This window comes from Manacus vitellinus, unplaced genomic scaffold (genome assembly GCF_001715985.3).
Source record: "Manacus vitellinus isolate BGI_N305 unplaced genomic scaffold, ASM171598v3 scaffold_5_pilon, whole genome shotgun sequence".
NCBI classification, from domain to species: domain Eukaryota; kingdom Metazoa; phylum Chordata; class Aves; order Passeriformes; family Pipridae; genus Manacus; species Manacus vitellinus.
The window spans coordinates 29,497,476-29,520,636 of NW_021940682.1; the positions used below are offsets into that span (position 1 = coordinate 29,497,476).

Sequence of the window (23,161 nt, forward strand, 5' to 3'; positions counted from 1 at the left end):
ACTAATCACAACAAACACAGAGTACTTGGCATTCAGTAGCACTGTATCATGTGCAAGAAATTGGCCTGATCTGTAGCTTGTTAATGAAGTGTACTTGGTGTGTGGACTTGTTAGCTAAGAGGGATGGATGATCTGTGGCCTTACACTACAACTAGGAGGCTGCAGTTCCTCTGGTCCACTGGATTCAATGACAGCATGGGTTACACTTAGATTGAGAGCCTCGGTTTGATCACCCTAGTTAGATTTAGAAAGTAGATTTCCTTTAATCTCTTAAAACTGATCCTACACCTGCTAGCTCTTAATTTCTATTATACTTGTTCCTTTTTATTTGTTTGTTTCAGCACTTAGATACCTTTCTTAAGAGTGTTAGCTTAAACTTCCTTATGGACCTTACAGAACTGAATGCACTGATAACCACACCTCAGAACTGCTTACCACTGATGAGTGGTTGAACACGAGTCATCAACATGTCCTTCCCACAAAGAAGGGGAATGATGTTCTTGGATGCATTAGACAAAGCATTTCCAGCAGGTCAAGAATAGTGATCCTTCCTCTCTACTTAGCACTGGTGAGTCCACATCTGGAGTGTTGGCTCCAGTTCAGGGCAACCCAGTACAAGAGAGACATGGACATATTGAAGAGAGTCCAATGAAGGGCCATGAAGATGATCAAAGGCCTGGATCATCTCTTTTATGAGAAAAGGCTGAAAGAGCTGGGGCTGTTTAGTCTGGGGAAGAGAAGGCTCAGGGGGATCTCATCAATGTGTATAAATAGCTGAAGGGAGGGTATAAAGGTGACAGAGCCAGGTTCTTTCCAGTGGTGCCCAGTGATGGGACAAGAGGCAATGGGCAGAAACAGAAACACAGGAGGTTTTGTTCCAACATCAGGAAACATTTTTTGATTATGAGGGTGACCAAACCAAGGACCTGGGTGCATTTTTATCCTTCTTGACATCAATGTGAACAACTAGTTTTCTGTTTTCCTAGCATGCCTTGCCTGTCCTTGTTGCCACGTTGATCTTTGAAATCAATGTATTATTATGCCTGTAATCTTTAAAAAAATTGCAGTATATTCTTATCTGATCCACATCTCAGGCAATTTAAGTGCTTTTACTTATTTTAGGCTTTAAGTAAAGAAGTCAGGCATCCAGCAGAACTTAGGTCAGTTTGGAGGTCAGAGCCCTGGAGAACACTTCCCCTTTGGAAAGGCCGGATCAGCATGCAGTAGCCATTTCACCATGCACTTGGTGTTGCCTGGTGGCAGACCACAGGTTAGGCTGTACCTTGCCCATGAGATGTGATGCTGGAGTGCAAGAGGGTACTCTGATACTATAACAGATCACAAAACAGTATTGCAGTGCAAATGCCATATCTAATGACCGTAGGTGATAGTACTTAGGGAGAAAGCAAAACCCCTTTCAACCATAAGATCAGGCAAAGACTCTTGATGAAACTCTCCAGATTTAGTGAAGTGTTTGAACTGAAGCTAAGCTGTGGGAGAAGGGGAAGAAGAGTCTTTTTGTGGTTTGAATTATGATTTAATGTTAGAAAAGTACTTCCAATAGGATATTACTGCCACAGTGTCAGGACTAAATTCTCTAATGTGCCTGGAACAAGTATCATGTTTGGTGAGGAGCTTTTTTTATACTGGCAGAAAAAGGGGGTTGTATTTCCTACTAATGCCTTTGTTTGGTTAAACAAACATTCCCCACAGTAAAAGTTCATGTAATCTGGTTAACTTAGGGAATTTGTAAGTCAATGCAGAGTACTGCCAAATCCACTTCACTGATCTCTAAAAGACTGAACAAAGGCTTGCTGCCACAGTCTTCTCTCATGGCCAAGGCACCCAACTTGTGCTGCTTTTGCTCTGTTATCTGTGTAACTGTATCTTAGAAAATATCATGTAACGTTATAGTACTGAGACATACATTTAATGGCTTCTGATATTTTTTTTTAAATTGGTGGGAGTTGTCTTCTTACCTCTTCCCACAGGACATTTAAGCATCCATGTGTGTAGATAGTTAAAAAAGATCCTGTCCATGCAGAGTAGTAGCTTTCATTGATGCATGCTTTCCTTTCCTTATGAGGGAGACCCAAGGAGGATTTTCCTATTTTCAAGGTGGAACTAACTGAAACCCCAATAGTTACAAAAACTACAAATGGCCAAAGCAATCTGTTAAAATAATAGAAGCATAGAATGGTTTGGGTTGGAAGGAACCTTAAAGACCATGTAGCTCCAACCCCCTTGCCATAAGCAGGGATACCTCCCACCAGACCAGATTGCTCAAAGCCCCGTCCAACCTGGCCTTGAATACTTCCAGGAATGGGGCATACACAACTTCTCTGGGCAACCTGTTCCAGTGTTTCACCACCCTCACAGTAAAGAATTTCTTACTAATATCAAATCTAAACCTACCCTGCTTCAGTTTAAAGTCATTCCCTTTTGTCCTATCACTACATGCCCTTGTAAAAAATCCCTCTCCAGCTCCCTTGTAGCCCTGTTTAGGTACTGGAAGGTGCTGTGAGGTCTTCCTGGAGCCTTCTCTTCTCTAGGCTGAACAGCACCAACTCTCCTAGCCTGTCCTCATAGGAGAGGTGCTCCAGCCCTTCTGATCTTCTTCTTGGCCTTCTTCTGGACTTGCTCCAGCAGGTCCACATCCTTAATATCTTGGAAACCCCAGAGGTGGATGCAGTATTCCGGTTGGGGTCTTGTGAGAGCAAAGTAGACCTCCTGATGAGTGACCTGACAGAGTCACCTGCTGGCCATGCTTCTTTTGATGCTGCCCAGGATGTGGTTGGCTTTCTGGGCTGCAAGTGTGCATTGCTGGGTCATGTCCAGTTTTTCATCCACCAGTATCCCAAATTTGTTTTTCTCAGGACTGTTCTCAACCCATTCTCCACCCAGCATGTATTTGTGCTTGGGATTGCCTCAACTCAGGTGCAGGACCTTGTACTTGGCATTGTTGAACTTCCTAAGGTTCTCACAGACCCACTCTCAAGTGTGTCAAGGTCCCTCTGGATGGCATCCTTCCCCTCCAGTGTGTCAGCTGCACCACACACTTTGGTATCATCATCAAAATAAGTTAAGATGGAATACAGATGTTAACAGAACAGGTTATGGATCATGTGATAAGAGGGATTAAAGGTATGCTTAAAGGTATGCATTAAAGGTATGTTTCTGACCTGTTCAACCTTCTTCACAGTTGGAGAGAAATAGCTTCTTTTGTGGCATGATTTGTCTGATAGGTACAGCTGCGTTAAAATAAGCGATACCTTTGTAAGAGCTGGATTGTATCCATTGTCTATAAAAGAAAAATGGATGACTAGCTGGATGCGATCATATAGTTATTTTCAAATAATTTCAGCTTGTGTGTGTGTCTTCCTGAACACTTAAGCTTTTAAGAATTCTGATTGTGAAGGAACATTTGTTAATTAAAACCTCAAACCAACCAAACTGCAAACACTTGGGAATGTGGAGAGAGCAGCAAAGGCATGTGATAAATGTCCCCCAAAAGCTAAAAAAACCCAAAAACAAACCAAAAAAACCAAACAATTGTACATCGGTTGTATCTTCAAATCTAATGGTTGGGTTAGCCGAAGTAAAAAAGAGCTTGTTCACTTGTGGAAGCACCCCTCATAGTAACCTGGCTGCATTTACGAATAAATTCTCCTTCCCTACATTGATTAGAACGTTGTTTCAAAGCCTCGGGGCTCAGATAGTTAGAAGCATTCTGTAATTTTCAAAATAAATATGTTCTCCTTTTGTTGATTGAGCCCTTTTCCTTCCTTGATATTTATTTTGGCATATTTCAGAAGCAATGTTGTTCACTTTTAGCTTTCATTTTGCCAAAAAAAATAAGCCAAGCTGGCTGTCTACTCATAAGCTAAGCAATGTCAGGGAAGGTAGTCCTTAACCATTTCTGCACCTGCTTTACTGGTCAAACATGAGCAGGCCGAATTTTCTCCTTCCCTATCCCAGAAAACTTCACTGCAGCTTTTGGGACCCTGCTGGATTATGAGCGTCTTGGGCACCACAAGTGGCCATGAATGCTAGGGATTAGACAGTATGGTACCTGTCTGATGATACTGCTCTTGAGACTGAGATAAGGAGGGGATGTAGTGGCTGTGGTCATGTGAACAAATGGAGGAGCAGAATACACCAGGAGCATTGACGATAAAAATTAAGAGTTGAAAAATGTTAAATATAGAGATGGGTTAAAAGTTTTTTAGGGTAAATGTTCCTGTGTCAGGAAAGATCTGTTTATTCAGATAACTTGAGTGTGGTTGCAAGTTTGCATAACTAAAAAAAGCTGGCAAACTGCTTTAAATATCAGTGCATACATCTGTTTGTTATGCAACTCATTTTTCATCCTGTTTAAAAGAGTTTAGTGTTTCCGTAAATTGAATATGCATGCAGTCTGGTGTTGCTGAATTTCCTGCTAATAAGAGAACCTAAAATGGGCATGTGGGGGAGAGATGACAAGGAACAGACATCAAGTCATTACCCAGTTCTGCATCCTTGCGCTGGGACGTGGAAGGTATGCGTCGCAGTGCCTGCTGCTCCAGGAAACAGACCTTCTGGGGCGAATTCCTCCTTCTGTGGTAATGCTATCTTTCCTTTTATTAATACAAATTAATCACTTGTAGTAATCTCCTTTCAGATGTCTGCTGTTTCTAATTTATGTAGAGAACATGTAGCCATACACTTACCAGTTACGCTTTCCAGTTACGTGCCACCTCAGTTAATTACTCAGGGGCTTGAGTAATATCCTCATCAGTTCTTTGGACTGAGTCATAGGGAACTATTAACTTTGCAATTTTGTTAGCACTCAGTCATTTTGTTAAACTTTTTTTTAATGCTTCCTCTTGTGTTTTAGTGATATATGGTAAATTGCTATAGTGTGTTAATACTGTATGTTTTTCCTGAGGAAAAATTCTAATTCTAATGTGCTTTACATAATACAAAACAAACAGGATAATAAAAACATTACAAGTAGTTGAATAAATGTTCATTCTTTATAGTGATATTTGTTTTCATGAGTGTCTATTTCTTAGGCAGGCCTTGAAACACAAGACCCTTGTGTATTCTGGTCATCCGTTTGACTTTCTCCCATTCTCCTGCATGCAGGATGTTCCTCAGGTTCCCTGGTGGGGATACTTCCTCCCACCTCACCCTTCTGTCCTCATTTAAACTGTTTCTACTAAAGCTTGCTGTAGCTTGATATATACATTAAGCACGATATGATAACATCCTATCTTAAAAAAAACCCCACCATCTCCATGCTACCCCTGCTCTTGCACAAGTGTTGATTTAGCAATCTAGTTTGTAATTTAGTGCTTCCTGCCCCCTCACCCCACCCAAGACAAAATGAAAGGGAAAAACGTGTCCTTGGGGTAATTCTCTGATGAAACACTTTCTCTGGCTGGTGGTAAGGGTGGAGAGAGCATGGCTTTGCTGAGAGTGGAACCACAGGGTTTTCTTCCTGCGGAATACTGACTGTCCTGTTTCACACAGTTCAGTGTACAGCTTTCTCATCTGCTTGTATCTTGCTGATGGAGGCCTTGTAGAGACCAGCAGAGCAGTGACTGTAGTTGGACATCAGTAGGCATCCCAATTTGATCTGCTTCTCCCCTGAAACCCACTAAATGAATAAGTGGTTAAAGCATGTTTTTTCTACCAAGTTTTGCTTGATTCCAAAGCATTTTCTTGTCTCACTTGTGACTTCAGATGTGCTGTGAATACTATGATTCATTGTAGGTTTCATTCTCTTGCAAAAAAATGAAATAGGAAACACTTAAAGAATGAGGCATTGCTTTCTGTCTGCGTGTGGTGACCTCCAGCTGAGTGCCTGCTCTGCCACAGAGGGTGCTGGCAGGCACAAATTATTTAATTTCTGTGTCTTGGTTCCACAAAGCAATACACAGCTGGTTTTAGAGTTGTGTTGGGAAGCCCTCAACTGTGACTGCTCTGGAATAGCTTTTTCTGTACCCAAACAGCTTGTGTGCCTGTGGAGTGGGAGTGCTGTGGCTGCTGGGAACTCTGGAACAAGGGGAAATACAGCAAGAAACCTGTGGGTTTCTGGTTTTTTTGCATAACTTTTCCTTATTTGTAATAGTTAATGCTTGCCTGTGTGAGTAGCTTTTGTATTGGTCATTTTATTTGAAACTATTCTATCCATTCCTAAAAAGTTGATTTTTCTGGGTAAATGTCCATGTTTTGCAAGCAACTGTAAAATGCTGAGTTTGCATTTAGGACTATTTACACTCTTAAAACTTATGGGAGATAAAGTGTAGCTCTCTTAACAGATTGGAATTGAATTACTGTATTTTTCTTCTCTAGAATCTCGAGCAGCAGGATGGAAGAACTCTAACTGATAGAGAGACAGACAACAGGCCCTTTCAGCATGGAGACGACTCCAGTTGATGGGGAATTTGATAGAAATTCAGTGAGTAACTTAAATGTGCCTTTGTGTAATGAGATGAATGTGAAGATACTTTTGCAGAGAGAGGGTAAAATGGCTTGAATCTGTTCAGTTTTGGTTTGAATTGATACTTTTCTGGTGAATGTATTTCAAATATCGTGTATTTGGAAATGTACCATTTCCTAGATTCTCATGGCAAGAAGGCTGAATGTCAAAAAACATTTGGATTTTGGATTTGATTTACTTTTTTGGATTTTATCTTAGAGTCCCAAAGAAAAAAAGTATTCCTCTGTCTAACTGGCATTTTGCTAGTTAGTGACTATGGACAATAGTAAAAATAATGTATTTCTTGGTGGAATGAGGAGCAGAAAAGGCAGGAGGAGTGATAATTATATGTTATCAGAGCACTCTAAGGTTAAGAGTTGATAATCTGTACTGATAACAAAATTTCTGATGTAGCGAAACTCTTTCTAAGCACAGTTTAAAACCAAGAAAGGCTAGTGAGTTGTATCACACTTCATCATCATTGTAATCAAATTATTTAAGAATTTGGTTTTTCACAAGCTGTGTTATGTAGAAGCACTCTAATAGGTGAAGCAGGAAATGTTTTTCAGTTTCCAGAGTTGCTTCATGATAGAAAGCACTGCCTCCCAAAGGCAAAAATAAGATATGTTTTCTGTAACTGTGGTGAAGGTCAAGTTTAACACTTCATTAGTGACAAACTTTATTTGTGACAGTCAGCTACTACACAGAGCTATTAATTTGTTCAAGTGTTTTATTACTTTTTTTAACTGAAGTGATGAATTTGTAGAAAAACTATTTTGCAGTGCATTAAGAAAATCCTTGACTTTTTCCTGTAATAAACAAATTCATTGTTTTGTTGCACGGACAACACATCTATATCCCAGATGCAACGTACTATGAGTATCGACTGTTGACTTTTTTTAAAAAAAATCCTGTTAGTTCAGTTGCTCTGCTCCTTGTTTCCTAAAATAAAAAAGTGCCAGTTTACAAACCACTTCAAAGTAACATAAAATGTGCTAATCTTCTTTTTGTGGCGTGCATCCAGAATAACATGGTATTTAAAAGGTATCTTGAAATGAGTCTCTGTATGTCTTACCAAGTCTCCTTCAGGAGAATCATAAGTGTAACAATAGATTACCTTTTGTCCTATGTGCTTAGGCACCTAAAGTGTAATCTCAGAATAATTTTTTTTAACTGATGGTATACTGTTATAGGCTACTCTAAGCATTTCTTACCAAAATATCAACTAGTGGGGTAAATGTCTGTCTTAACTGCAGTTACAATGTCAAGTTTTTTGTTTTGCATGCAGGTGTTAAAAACGTTTTTGAAAGCTTATCTGGTAGTCTAACATTCTTGATCTGGTGTACATCATAGTAAAAAAAGTGAAAATTAAATATTAAAACCCCCATACACATTTTAAGAGAGATCGACCCAGTAATTTTGAAGACCTTGAATCAATGCAAATCCTGACTCTTCCCAGAATTTTAGTTTTTTTGAAATCATGTTTAAAAGTTTTCTGTATTCCAGACTTTTAGCTGCAATAGGTTGGTTTGGTTTTGAGGATTTTTTAAGTTCCATGTGTCTGATGAAACTTCATTAAATACATGAGGTGGAACATGCACGATGAATACTGATCAACATTTTTTTCCCACCATTTTAAGTTCTTTAGGATGTTTCTAGGAGGTACCTGAAAAAGCCCTTTTTTAGAGGTGTCAGCTCTCTAATTTGTTTTTTTTTGGCTTGTGTGTTAAAAAAAAAAACCACAACCAAACCAACCAACCAAACAAACAAAAAACGGAGGAGGAGATTACAGAAATTAATACTGTGATCTTTTCAGAATCAATATAGGGAGAAAAGTCTTATATTAAATTCTTATATTTTCTAACAATTAGGTTTATACACACTGCAATAAATCTGAACACGGCTGTGACAACTCAGCAAACTATTTTTGTAGTCTGACACCATTAAAACAATGCAAAATACTAGAACCTTTGGTTTGAGTTCTTGTTTGAGAACAGTTTTTGCCTATCTTTCTATAAAATAGTAGTTTAATTTAAACAACCCTCACTGGCTCAGAATTCAGAACATTACATGAAAATGTTTGGTAAAAACTATTCTTTTTCAAAATTATTTTTTTACTAATTTTTAGTTGCCTCTATATTTTACCAAAACATATATTTAATAAATAAATTGCCTGTGATATAGCTTGTACAGTCAGTCCTTGCTATTTAAATACATCAGTAGACATAGAAGTACCTTTTTTCCTTGAAGTATAGAATACAAGTCCTCTCTACTGATCAGACTTGCAGGTTGGGTTAGTGGTCCTGAATTTAAATGTAACTGGAATAATCTTAATGATTTACACATATTCAGCAACTGCCTTCAGGAAAAGTCCGTCTTCAGCAGGGTTGAAAACTCTAACTTGGCTTTAGAATGTGCATTTCAACTCTATTAAAAATGTAGCTGTAGGTTTTGATTGTACAACTAGTAAATCTATTTAAAAAACTTATCTTTTGTAGTATGAGATTCAGACATGTTAGTATGACATATGCTTTTTCTTTTCCCCTAATATTCAACAGGAAAAGGATTTTGTTTTTCAGGACCACTTGGCAGATGTAACTTAAAGTTTAGTAGCAGTTGTTATTAGTTTTATTTCTGAGAAGTGAATGTCTAAAAATAGTGCTTTTCTGAAGCACGTGAGCTGCCTTTGTATAAAACCAGAATTATGGCTGCTGTCTCCTGGGATGCTTTATATTGCTGGTTTTATTCCTAAATCTTACTCAAAAACTTTACTGTGAGGAGGACTACGTTTTGTATGTTTTGGTAGTGACATTTCAAGGGAATTGTGCTTCAGTAGAAGCTAAATTAAACATGTAGTGTTGAGAACCTGCCTTGTCAAAGGACTTGTTCTGTAATCTGTAATAATCAAAGTCATCAATTATATAATGTGAAAGTAAGAGTAGACTGTGTCTCTGGAAATATGCATATGTTTCTCTTAATTTTGCATATTTAGAATAAGAGTTGTGGGAGGTGATGGGCAGGAATGTCCTGAGAACATTCTTTTCAGAGCAAACATTGAAGTAGTAGAACTGTCATGTTTTGTTCCTTTAGTGGTTTGGATCCCAAATCTGCAGATATATGAATTGCAGATGACAGAGGTGCAGTAGGCCACTAGAAAATGAAGAGGTCTTTTTGCCCAAAATCATCTCATTTCAGTACCTTAACATCTTGCATCAGTGTTTAGAAATATATATTCTGCATGTTTTAGGTAAATACACAGGCCCAAATACATCTAATGAAGAGAGGAGGTTGACCAGCAACGGAGGTAGTTTGGTGTGTAAACAGGATGTCTGTTGGAGAAGATCAAGGACAGAGTTAGACAGGCTTGTGTTTCAGCCTCTGGTGTAGGAGCTGTTTGTACCAGTTCATGGGATTAACCATGCAATGCTAAAATATTTACATGAAAAGCCCCTGCACCATCGTCTCCGGTGACAGGTTACCCTGCTCTGTGGTGTCATGTTGTATCTTGGCCAGGGCTGCTTGAGAGGCAGGCAGTGAGACCGAATCTGCTGCGGTGCTTTTTCACTCTTATTTCTTCAACATGTAAGTACTCACTGCGAGTGAACATGCTGTCTCAGTCTCTGACACTTCTGATCCTATATGTCCATTTACAATGTATTTTTCCAGATCTGTGCTCTTGCTTTCCAGCTTTTAGTGTGAAATAAAGCAGACCAGTGCTGAATAGCAGTGTTCTTTTCTGTCCTTCAGTCAGTTGCTGGATCTCTGTACAGTTACTGCAGGCTTCTTGCTCTCTTGTCAGTCACTATTCTCTTGAATCTAAAATCAGCGTAGGGTAGTACAGTTCCAGTCCAAACATAAATTGGTTCCTAATCTGCAGTTATATTATCTGTACATTAAAAGAAACACTTTACCTTGAAAGCCACTGAATTCTTGAATACTTTTCATGTACTAGTACCGAAACCTGCCTGGTAAGTTCATGGGTTCCCTTAGCAGCATTTCACTCTGATGTAAATTTAGTCTCTGACAGGAATTGAAGGTTATTTACCACGTTTTCTTATATTTTATTTCAGCCTTCATTGTTTAATCAAATCTTGTTACGGAAACTACATAATTATGAAAGAAGGGTTGCCTCACATTTCTAATGATGTGTACTGCAGTTGTTATATTCTCACTGCAATACTTTACATTTGCACATTGCACTGTCAGTTTAACGCCCAGAGGCAGATGTGAGGGTTAACAAAAAGAAATATATTAAAAAATCTGTTTTGAGATCAAGAGTGCAAGCGAAGACACTTACTTGCAAAGATTTTGATTATGATTTTTCTCTTTTTTGTTTCCTGCTGTTTAGTCCTGATAAAGAGAGGCAAGATTGGATCCTCTATAAAGCAGGGCAAGAATTTCTCTTCTTTATGGAATATAAGTTTTTTTTCTTGGGGATATAGAAGATACATCATGTTTGGATTTATTTTTAAGGAGGAAATATTCATGCTGATCAGTATACTTGTTTTCTCCTTTTCACAGACTTCAAATGTAGTAAATCCTTTAACACGTAGGTGGAACTTGCCTTACATCTGTACACAGCTGAGCACAGTGGGATCTTAGCCTTGATTTTGGTCTTGATTAGCAATGATTTAAAAAAGATTTCAGATCAGATATCAGAAAGGAGTACAGGCTATTACTATGTAGTTACCCTCCACTAGTGCCTATATTTGATGCATTCAGTGGACCACAAATAATTTTTTTTACATGATTCTTTGGAAGTACTTTGATGTCCTTCCCAAATCTTCATTCGCGAAGCCTAGCCATCATGATGATGATGTAAAATGTCCTCTTAAATTTAAAACTGCACTGCTTGTCTTGCATCCTAAGCCATTTAAAATATTACCTGTGTTCGTAGATGAGCTGAATCTGTGGCTTCTAATTTGTGTTTGTGTGCAAAAGCAGTTAGGTTTGGATCAAGCATTAGTGGGTGCTTGCATGTTTTTGATGGTGTTAAAGGTTTTTTCTTTCCAAAACTCTTGTCTGAAAGTGGAATGGTTTTGGAAACAAATTTTGTGTTATTTCAACTTTCTTCAGAGCTTCAGTCTTTTGAAAACATTGTGCATCAAGTCATATTAGCACTAAATTGCTGGTGGAAAAGTTCCACTCAGAATAAGCAGTTGAGGTAGTTGCTGTTTACTAATGATAGCTTCTAATAATGCTTTTCTATAAGCATATTTGTCAGTTTTGTTGCTTCACCTTTTCTGAACTAAGGTCTGCTAAGTCTCTTGAGGTCTTGCCTTTGGCATTGAGGTGCATGTTGTATTTTAGTTATGAACTAACACTGTTTTAATTGTCTTCTTTCCCGCTGCTGCTGCTTTTGTGCACTTGCTTCTTCCTGACCTGGATTTTTATGTTTGCTGTTCTTCGTTCTTCAATTGTATGTGTGCACAGCAACATGGTGAGAACAGAGATTCTCATGGACCATCAAGTAAGTAACTCCTCTCTTCTACAGTATGTTTGCATATATGTTCATAATAGCATATATTTTGCATATGGGCTGCTGGGCTAAATACTAGGTTTTCTTCTGTATCATAATTGACAATTTGAAGTATGATGAAAATTTGCTGTTGGAAAAGTATTTTGCCTGGCATGCCACTCATCTGACTGTTTCCCTACCTTAACTTTTTTTTTTTTTAAGAGGGAAAAGTTTATTCTTCACCTCTCTCAGTCATGGCCGCCAAAAATATATTTCTTATATTACCTATCTGGAAGAGAAGAAGCTATTTTTATGTGTTTGAGATGAAACCTTCAAATGCTATTGTAGTATAGATAGTAAAGATATGGAAATAATGGTTCAGAAGCGTTTTTATTTTTGAGCTTGTCTGTTTATAGTGCTATATGGTTACTTAATTTCAACAATTTTACATATTCAGAACTGACCAGGCGTATATACTGTAATACTCCAGAAATGGATCTGGTGAAGTGATAGGGAAAACTTCAGACTTGGGTATTTATATGCTTGCATTCAGCCAAGGACTTGTTGGTGCTGTTGGTTCATGGGCATTAGGATGATAGTATGATTGGCAGAATAATTTTGCCTAGGATTGAGAGATTGCATGCGTGGGGGATGGAGAGGTGCAGGTACAAATTGTTTCTTTTTGATAAGAAATCTGCGAAGAAGCTGTGGTCTTAGCTGCTGTGGCTTATTATAGACATTAAGAAAACAATGTTGAATTGAATCATAATAAACCTTTTCCTATATCTGATGTCATTGTACTATTTTCAGGGGTATAGGCACTTTCATATGCTCTTTATAGAAACAGAACTGGGAATCTGACACTTAAGATTTTTTCTTTCATAGTCTTACCTGAAATAAATTGACTGTAAATACCCTGATTTGTATTTCTTCAATGCATGAATTGTACTGAAAAACTGTGTATTAGTAATCTGATGGCCAGTATGATGAAAATGAACAAAATATGTATTCTCAACTATAACAGTTCTGTTGGTATTGAAATGTGCCCTCTAAAGAGTCATGAGGAGGCTTTGGCATTTATTAATTAATGTTTCTTCTCTAAAATTATCCTCTGCTTGTCTTCAGGAAGATAGATGATATGAGTTTAAACTCACTCAGTTGAAGGAAGGTAGGAAGAGAGGTGGTCTTTCTCTTGGGTGGCTGCTCTGAAGCCTGAGTGAAAGTCTAAAAACAAATCACCACTTTGAGGCCTTTGAGTGGAAGGAATGGTTGGCAATGCCATTGTATGTCTTCTCAGACACATTGAGCATATGCATATCAAATCTTTTTTTCAAGTGACAGAAATGGCATGTGAAACCTAAGAAGAATTAGATTAATAGAATAGAAGGAACCTTAAAGATCATCTAGACCCACCCCGTTGGTGTAAGGAGGAACATATTCTACTAGCTCAGGTTGCTCTGAGCCCCATCCAACCCAGCCTTGAACACTTCCAGAGATGAAGCATCCACTACTTCTCTGGGCAACCAGAGAAGGTGGTTCCAGTACCCTCACAGTAAAGAATTTTTTCCTAATATCTAATCTAAACCTGCCCTCTTTGAGTTTAAAACCATTGTCCTTGTCTTGTCATTACAGACTATGGTAAAAAGTCTTTCTTATAAACTCCCTTCATATAGTGAAAGGCTGCAGTAAGGTCTCTCCAGAGCCTTCTCTTCTCCAGGCTGATCAACCCCAACTCTCTTAGCTTTCTTCATAGGATGTGTTTTTCCCCCCCTCATAATTTCACTAGATGAGGCCTTTCCCAGGGACATTTTAAAAAAACCATAGAAGTCCTATTTTGGTTGTTCTCACGTAAATTCATTGGGAAGTGTAAGGGCTTTGAAGATTAGTCAGAAACTGAGTGTGGGTTTTGAGACTTACAGGTTTTGATTAGTTTGCCAAGATTTCACCGCAAAGCTGTTTCCTGGGTTGACTGAATTGGGGCTATCACAAAAGTGGCAAAGAAAGAAGTATTTCAGAAGTTACAGCTAAATGCTATATCTGTATTCAGTAGCAGCCTTTTCACCTCCTCCTAGTTTTGTTTTTGTCTCGTGTCTTAGACCAGTCTTACTGGCTTCTTTTAGCCATCTTCTCCAAAGCAAATTTCTAGCTTGAAAACCTCATTTTCTAGAATGAAATGTTTTGCAAGACAGCAGTTGAATACCAGTTTCATAAATAGCAGTGAAGTTCTTAATAGAAATCTATGCACAAGCACGTAACATCATTGACTGAGCATCATTTTGTATTTCAGCAGTGGTAACAAACAGCGATGAATCACAGCTTGTAACTCCAGGAAAAATGAACCAGCAACAGGGGAAAGAAGCCTATTTTACTCCTACCAAAGAGTTACTCCAGCCGTGTCTGAGCCCAGGAACTTCCCATAGCCATGGTAAGACAAAGCTGTTTTTTACAGAGGTTTTCAAGAACTTAAATTCTGATATTAGTTATCTGTTCCAAAAATTGGTTCAAAACCACTGCTTTTTACAATAAAGAAGTAAGAAAGAAAGCATATTGAAATGTTGTATGTAATTATTTGTATCCTTAAGTGTTAATCTGAAACAGGAGAAAATTCATTATGTGGTGCACTAATTTATTAAAGCATGCTATGATGGGACAACAGGCCATATAATGGGAAATCATATTTGTGTGTAACCAATGGTAACATTCTTTTCTCAGTACTTAAGTTGTGTCTTTATGCAGAAGTGTTATGATGTACCACCTAAGCCTGGAATCTTTGTGCAAAGATCTTTTAACAGAAAGATCCTTCTCTTTAGAAAAGTGAAAAAAAGAAAAGCCTTAACACAACTTTTTGCCAGCTTTCAGTCTCTCTGCCTTGCTAAACCTCTTGAAAACAAACTCTCTGTGGATCCATCTGAATTGACTGGATGCGAAGTGAAACTCATTAGCAGACCTGTCATGTTGATAGTCTGTTCAAGAAACAAAAAACCAAGCAAATAAACAAACTCTCCTTGTGCTTATTTGCATTGGATACCGCTTGCATTGTCTTATTGCCTAGGATATCATTAGATGTGTTTATTATGGTGTGTGAAGTCCTTACTGAAAACTTCAGGCTTTTAAAATTAATATCCTCTTCCCTTTTATTCTTGGCAGCCATGCTAGTCATCTATGCTTCCTTTAGTTCTTCCCATGAGTAGTGTTCCTGAAATGGCTTTTTATTTTTTACTTTTTTTGGTATGAACCTCCCTAACTCCCATAGCTTGCTTTGTCAAAGTAATATTAGTGTGTCAGAGTAATAAAGGCAGTGTCTCAGGTAACTTTAAATCATTTTCCTGTTTTCCTATTGTCCTAGTTAGCTGGGACAAGTTCATCACTGTATGGGTGTAACCCAAAACTGTGTATTCTATAGTCTCCCATGCCATTTCCCAGAAACTGTTATCAATAGACCATTTACACCATCTGCCCAGAGCAGGCCTGACACCTCAGGCTATAAACTGGGTGTTAAGAGGCCTGTGAGACAGGAGGATGCTCCTGTCCTCCCATTGTAGAACTCCCCACCCTGAGGGAGGTTACTGGGCACTCCTGCCTGAACTGGAGGATATATAATCTTGGGGTTTTGGGAGTTTTTTAACCACTCGTGGGATCCAGAGGAAAACTGAAGTCCACTACTCTCAACCAGACTGCAACCACCACTTTTGAACTGGACTGCAATCACCACTCTTGACCAGACTGCAACAGCACTCTCACCAACAGGTTTTCCCCTCTCCTTTTACTTTGGACTCAGGGGGCCCAATGAACACCACTCTGTTCATGCCCCAGGGTGCTGGGTTATACATTTGGGTTTTGTGGGTTAAAACCAATTGTTTGTCTTTATAGTCGTACTTATTGTATTATTTTATTAAATTGTTATTCTGATTTATAATCTCTCTTTCGAGTTGGGTTCATTTCCCCTGCTGCTTTACCTTTAAACCAGCACACTCATTCAGTACTATTTAGATAAGAAAAAAACTTTTAAACAAAAGATAGTTGTTGCCATGCTGAAAGTAGTAATCTTTTAGCGTATTTTAAGTTATTATGGTAGTATTTTCAGTATTACCCATAGCTAGCTCTGATGTATTTTCCAATAGCTGCTGTTATCTCACTGGGACAGCTCTTGATGTTCTCTGGCTTGTGTTATGCTTAATCTGGAAATATTTTCTGGAAATATATGTATAATATACATATATATCTTGTTTGTAATTTTTATTAGGGTTAAAAAAATTTTTTGTTATTCTCCCTATTTACTGTGTTGTATCCCTTATTAGACAAATGCTGTAGTTATATGTGTATTTGAATATTCTAATAAAGTCTTCTTTTTAGTGTTGCTGTTTCCACTAATCTATAAAGTCAAACTGTTGTGGTTTTTTCAGGGCTTTCACTCATAGGAATATCATTAAAAAGGGCTTTAAATGCCCTAAGACTTGGTGGTGCTACATCAAACTCCTTGCAGAGATTGTCCTCTCTCCTGACTATTTTTTTTCCCTCTGATTATTTCAGGGCTGATATAAGTGAACTTAAGATGGTTAAATGTATTTATGCCTTTTTTAGCATCAGTCATCACTGTCTTAGTCTTCCAGGGGCACTACTAGAAATAAAGCTGTAGTTTCATGAAACAAGAAATTTGGCTTGCATTCAATTTGAGTAGTGAAAAGATAGGATGTGGGCTAGGCTTCAGCAACCCACAGTTACTAACTTGTAGCCTATCTGCAACTCAGGAGGTGTTTTTATGGAGGGGGATGACCCATATGTAAAAATTGGGTGAATATTCTATGGTAGTTATTCCTATGGCAAAATTACAGTACTAGAGAAAATGTGAGCTTATTACATATGGGAAAAAGAGATGCTGTGGAAGCCTGAAAAATATGAAGTAAAACAGAGTTTAAAGTGATGGAGTATTTGAGGTTAATTGTTGTAACTGAAATCCAGTTAACAAAGGTATTTACAATAAGCCTGTATGATGAGATAGGAAACGTTTAAATACAGAATTTAAAGGCATTTACTGTGAATAACTTTTAGTCACTGGCACCTGAACTCATCTTTAGGAGATAGATAATGTAAATAAATAATTCAAAATCATGCTGGGCACAGGATAAAGAGAATCAAAACAGAAAAATGTGTGGTACAGTCTACAAAGAACTGATTACATGTATATAAAGGAGAGCTGGGACATAGGTACTTAGCTTTTGGTGCTGGACAGTTGGATGTTGTCGAATCCTATTTGGCTGCTATTACCTGGGTTATGCTTCCTGCTGCCTGAATAAAAGTGCCTGTGTTGCAAGGCCAGTTTTGTATGGAGCTTGTAGTTCAAAACCAGGTGAGTTGGAATGAAACAAAACCTATCAAGAGGCAATCTCTGGAGCATCCAGCACTAACTTTGATGTTAGCAGAGAAACATCACCATGCATGCTGGATTCTTTGGCTGGCCAGCAGCTGTCCAAGGAGAGTCATGCTTTCCATCTCATGGCAAATCTACTGGAATAAGCCTCATTTGTGTCTTCTGCTTCTATTTTAAGTAAGATCCTAATGACAAGTATTACAAATACGGTTGAAACTAGATGAGTTTTAATATGAGGAAGTGGAGGTAAACATTTAATGTCAGTTTGGGCCATTGACTTTCTATTTGGAAAAAGAACCATGTAATGTACCAGTGTAAAGTTGTAAGTGGTATATATTTTATAATTTTAGGTGCTCCCCTGTATAAATACTGTGTGACCATAGTTCTGGATTTCAGAAAGCTTCTGTTTTCCTGTACTTGTCTGCTTAGCTTAAGACACATGTCTTCCTCTTTCCTCACTCCTGTCACCTTGTGAGATGGAACTTCGTATGTTGTCTGAGCCGGAGATGAGGAATCTTCTTTTAGGAGTCCAGTGCAGATTTGTTTTACAAAGGTAGAGAACAGTTTGATCTGGCAGCATTGTCTAGTGATTGTTCAGCAAAAGTCTCTTTACAATATTGCTGTTCTGTATAATCTTTGTCCTTTATTCTGAGGCTGAAGTAGCTTACCTTTGAGGCTACTGACTGGCATGTGTAGGTGTGGAGGTCAGACTCGCTTCCATAGAAAGGTTCAGCAAGGTTGTTTGAAGGAAATATATTAAAAAAAAAATGATGGTAGGGATTTTTCTCTGAGCAAGTTTGAGGTGGCTTCCCGCCAAAATCTCCAATGCTCAGCAAAAGCCCTTCCCCTCCTTTTTGGCAAAGAAAGGAAAGGGAAAAAAAATTATAGAAACTGAGAGAAACTGAAACCAACCGAATTATACCAAAATATATGTGTATTTTTACATATATACAGTTATATACAGTAAGGATATTATGTACAACTCCCAAGAAAGGGGAGAGGGGAAGGGGAAATGGGAAAAAGGGGCAAAAAGGGACAAAACCGAAACAGGTATGCACGGGATGAGATAGATGCCTTTGGATCCATAATGACCAAGAAAATACAAGACTCGCATGTTACTGTCTGTCTGCCTGAGGCAGCAAACAAGTTAAAACTGGTTTGTTGTGACCTGTGCAACTTGCAGTTTTTAAAAAACATTTGTTTTGGTTGTTTGGCTCAGTTGATAGCAGTAACACGTTTTGTTTTGCTGGGCAGTAAGAAATGTCTGGAGCTCCTGACCTATCATCCCTGTTCTTGGGCCACTGGTGGTCAGTGTGCAAGAAGCCCTTGAGGCGTAGCACACATCTCCTCTTAACCAGCTGTCAGTGGAAGACAGGTTGCTGTGGACCAGTGGAAGGAAAGATGCAGCCCCATGTCAGTGAACTGGAACCCTTTTCAAAATATTAGCAACTCATACCTGAGATGGGCACTTGGCTTCGGTGGTTGAAGCACATTTCTGCCAAGAGGTCACAAGAACCTGTTCTTTCATATGGATGCATGAGACTGGCACCACAGCAGAGAGGAACTGCCTTGGAGCTGGAGAGAGAAATCCTGCTGCCCATAGTTAGAGCAGATGGATGCATCAAGCACAGGGGAGGATATAACTCCACTGGGAGTTGATCACTGATTAAATGCTAGTTCCTGCTGTTTTTTTTTTCAACTAGTGCTTTCAGTGTGTTAATAATTCTTTTTGATAGTAGTATTTGGCTTGCAGATGGCAAAATCTTGCCAATCTATCTGTTTCCAGATCAAGCTGTTTCTTGAGTATTTGGGTTATATTTAATCTTTGATAGTGATTTCTGTTTTCCTTTGAGCTTACTCTGTACATCTAGACAAACTTAGTCATGGAAGTAACTTCATGCAGTCTCCTGTTTCCCTTCACTATGTCTGTTCTTTGAATAGAGAAGCTGAAGAATGGCTAAATTACTATCTTGACACAATAAGAACAATTTATTACTAAGGCTGTCATGCTTTGTTACTTCACTTAATCTTCCCGTAAGTCTGTCTCATTGTCTCAGCACTAGAGAAGAAACTGTTAAAGGCCTTCTTGAGACCCTCCAAAAAGCTTTTTTTTTTTTTTAATACTTCCATATTAACAGTAAGTATTACTTCTGAAGTAAACCACCTTCTCTCCAGAGTGGGTTTAATGTCTTAGAAAAATGTTAACACTTGCTTTCTCCTGCCCCATAGGAATTCTTTCTAAAACCCTGCAAGCCATCATGCTCGCAGACTCTTGGTCTTTCTTGATGCTTCACTGGGAGGTGTTTTAATTTGTTTTGCCTTGTCTTTTGATGATGAGGAAGTATCTTGTAATCAGCAGTGTATAGGAACCATGTACACTGGTTGTTCTTTTGGTAGTTCTGGATTAATATCTGTTGTTCTGCTGCAGGGACCTGACCCCAGTGACACAGGTGGTCACTTTTAAGGTTTTAACAAAGAGTTCCTCACAAAGGTGAAGCCCCAGTTCCACAAAATTGTATAACTTACTTCAAATAACTTTAGTGATGCTTGTCTCAAATGGGATGTGAGTGGGGTTCTGGTCACAGTAATGGAGGAAGGAGCTTGAGCCCTAAATAATCTGATTTTAGTCTGTGTTATCAGACTGAGTTTCTTATAAAATGTTTTAAATTCTGCTGTGTGTGGTTAGTCTCCTGAATATATTATCTTGACCTCCTGCTTTCTTACTGTAATGCATAGTCTGGCACAATCCTCTCTGCAAGTCATTGTGTGTTTATTAAAACTTGCCAATGCTACTCCACCCAGTGTTTGTGGCTCCGGTAAATTGCATGTCCTCCCTTCTGTGTGGGTTATAGCTTTGTGAAAGTGTGTTACTGAGTTTCAAAAGCACAGCAAGGCTGATTGCTGTGAAACAGCTCAAGCAATTTCTGGTTGTCCATGACAATCTCTGGCCTACTTGAACCTGAGCTGTGACCTTGAGAATCTCATAAGGGCTGACATGACAAAGGTTGAGACCTGAGCAGTAAGCAGGCCTGTTTACTCTCTGTGGGAGGAGCTGAGCAGGCTGTTAGCAAGTGAGGAGGTGCAGCCAAGTACAGTTGTCAACAGTGCATGTGGTGTCCATTCAAAACCACTCTCAGGCTTGCCTCTGGAATTACTCTTCAGCTAAACTGCACTGGACTTGGAAATACCAGAGAACAGAAGAATATTTGGTGAAAGAAACTCTCCCAACTTGTAGCCTCATGGCTTAGGTATCTTTTTTTCTGAATCAAATATCAGTGCTGAAGGCAAGTATATCTTTAATACCCTAAATAGGAGAAAACTACTTTCCCTTCAAGTTCATGTACAAAAATCAGGTGTTGGATAAAAATTTTATAGGTCTTCTTGTTTTTCCTGTTTTCTGTGTGCTGCAAAGCGTGTGTTTATGCTGCATGTAGAGAATTATTTATGACCTTTTCTTTTCTTGGACTGGGAAGAGAATTCTACTGCAAAAGGTAGCATTGTCAAAATGTCAGGGCAAATTACTGTCAGAATTGAAATGCAAGTCTAAAAGGCTTCTGCTGCCTTCTACTACACCAACAGTTTCCCTTCCTCCTTCTTTTCCCTTTACCTTTCACAGAGTTTGGTTTTGAGAAGATTTTGGCTTTTCCTTTTGTACCTACCTCTAAGGGGAAAAGGATTTTTTTAAAATTTGTATCACTAGATATACTCTTAGTTGTATTACTGCATTAGTATCAGTTTGTGTAATGTGATTGTTATTTTAAACTGCTAAAATCTGTATAAAAAGGATTGTTACATTTAAAATTTCTGAGTTGGATAGTCCAATTAGATTTGATTTGAGTTCAGTTTCCATGCTTGGAGCTCATACCTGTACAATTCAGAAATGTCTTTATTGATAAACCTATGTTTTTCTCAGCTTGTAAGTATTTTTCAATTGGAGAAATGTTTGAAAGCTAAAACCAGGCTTTGTCAAAAGTGTTCATGAGCTGTTCGAATTGCATGTGTCTTCTATTTGTTTTGTATACTGAGATTTACATTTTGCTTCAGGCAATATCCTGGAAGAATGTCTTAAACATAGGATTATGGTTTGTTTTTCAGCCAGCATTTATTACTGAAGAAGCCCTGATTGGATAGCTAATATGAGAAATGCATTCTGCCTTTTAGAAAAATTTATACGACAGATAAGTTTTCCTTCTCTAGAGAGGTGTTCAACAGATCGACTGAGAATGGTTTCTTCCCTTTGTGCTCCCCCATCCCTCTAGCCTGAGACACATGAACTAAATATTTCAGTCATATGGGCTTTTTTATCTTCCTACTGATTTAGGTGTTATATAAAACAGAGAAATCCAGGATGCTTTTTCTCCCTTTCAGTGTTATACTTAGTCTAGTGCCTACTTTCATGTGGTAAACTTTTATTATGAGAAAACTCATATTTTCATGTACTGATGCACTGGTACACACCTGATGCATTTAGGCTAGGATGCAGGTGCTTTCTTTTTTATGCTGGCTTTTTAGCTCTGTCTGACTTCTGCAGTTGGACTTGGCTGTAATTGTGTTTCTGAGTATTCTGAAACTGTGTACACTTCTGAGCTGTGTATATTAGTACATTTTATATCAATTTATTAAGGCACTGGGAACTAATATCAAAAGGATAGAAGGCTTCCTGGGACATTAGTCTAAGATCACTGAAGTCTGATTTCATCAGTACATTGATCTGTTCTGTCTAAATTTATTTTCAGGGATGGGAGAAGTAGAAGAAGGATTTAATGGGGTTTTTTGTCTAATATGTGATGGCTAATGAAGTGCACCTTTCAAATGTCATATACAGAACGTGCAAATAAAAGCACTTTCAACTACTTAAAAGTACCTCTTCTTCCTTTCAGAAATCCAATTTATTGCAAGGAATTAAAAGGGTTTCTCAGAGCTTTGAGCACTGAGTGTATGGAGAGCAGAAACCCCTCTAATATCGCAGGCTGATGCTCAAGAGTTAAAATAAAATTGAGCTTAGAATTACACCACGTAGAAAAATCCTGATGTTTATTAAAAGTTGCAGATTCCTTTTGCTCCAACAGCCTTTCAGTTTTGTCAGGTGTCTCTGGAGCAACACGTACTACTTTAAAATAGTAGAAGCAAATGAGCATGTGTATAGAGGTATTCACAGGCATAATAAATCACAAGGTGTTGAAAAGTTGGAGAACTAGTGAATTTTTACATGGTGTGACTATAAATAACTGTTTTACCACTGCAGATTTAAGTGGAACATGAAGATGATGGTGGGGGAGGGAAGGGGAAGATAAAGGAGGAAGCTTAAATTTGATTTTTACTTTTCCTCTTCTTTTGTAATGGTGAGACAGAGTCATATCTTGGCAAGAGGCACAGAGCCTGCCTGTCCTGGGTTGCTGTTTAGTCGAAGTCCAAGGTTCTTAGAATACCTGAGTAATAGTTTCTCTGACTGGAGAAAGATTCACAGGGAGGAAATGTAACATTATCCATATTGAAATGTTAATTTTATCTACCCTAGATTTCAGTTTCACTTCTAAATGGAGAAGAGGTCATAGGAAGGAGAAAGAGGTATTTGAATCTGTTCCTGTTTACAGTTTGGCTACATGAATAGTGTCAAGGGAACTGAGAGGGCATGGAGAGACATAAGGGCATGGAGAGGCATAAGCCTTCAGGATTATGTTGTTTCGTCAAACCCCTGGAAGTCTATTCACTTTCTCGTAATGTGGACATAAATTGGCAGAGAAGACTAAGTTGTGGAAGAACCAAGTAGGCAGGTTCTTCTACCCTAACAGAGTCATGGTCAGTAGGGCTCCAGAACTGGCACATGCAGACCAAGTGGTGTGTGGGTGGCTCATGCTGGAGCCTCCCC

General features: G+C 38.5%; 1 protein-coding gene across 2 annotated transcripts in view; it reads left to right on the forward strand.

The window, feature by feature from the left end:
• Nucleotides 1–23,161, forward strand: part of OSBPL8 (oxysterol binding protein like 8) — an 85,722-nt gene that overhangs the window by 23,091 nt on the left and 39,470 nt on the right. The window contains exons 2-4 of one of the 2 annotated variants that reach the window (XM_029963459.1): nt 6,340–6,445; nt 11,900–11,936; nt 14,212–14,349. In XM_029963459.1, coding sequence (XP_029819319.1) covers nt 6,404–6,445; nt 11,900–11,936; nt 14,212–14,349 — 217 coding nt within the window. In that variant the 5' untranslated portion in view covers nt 6,340–6,403. The remainder of the gene's footprint in view (nt 1–6,339; nt 6,446–11,899; nt 11,937–14,211; nt 14,350–23,161) is intronic. The other variant, XM_029963460.1, reaches the window with a different exon arrangement.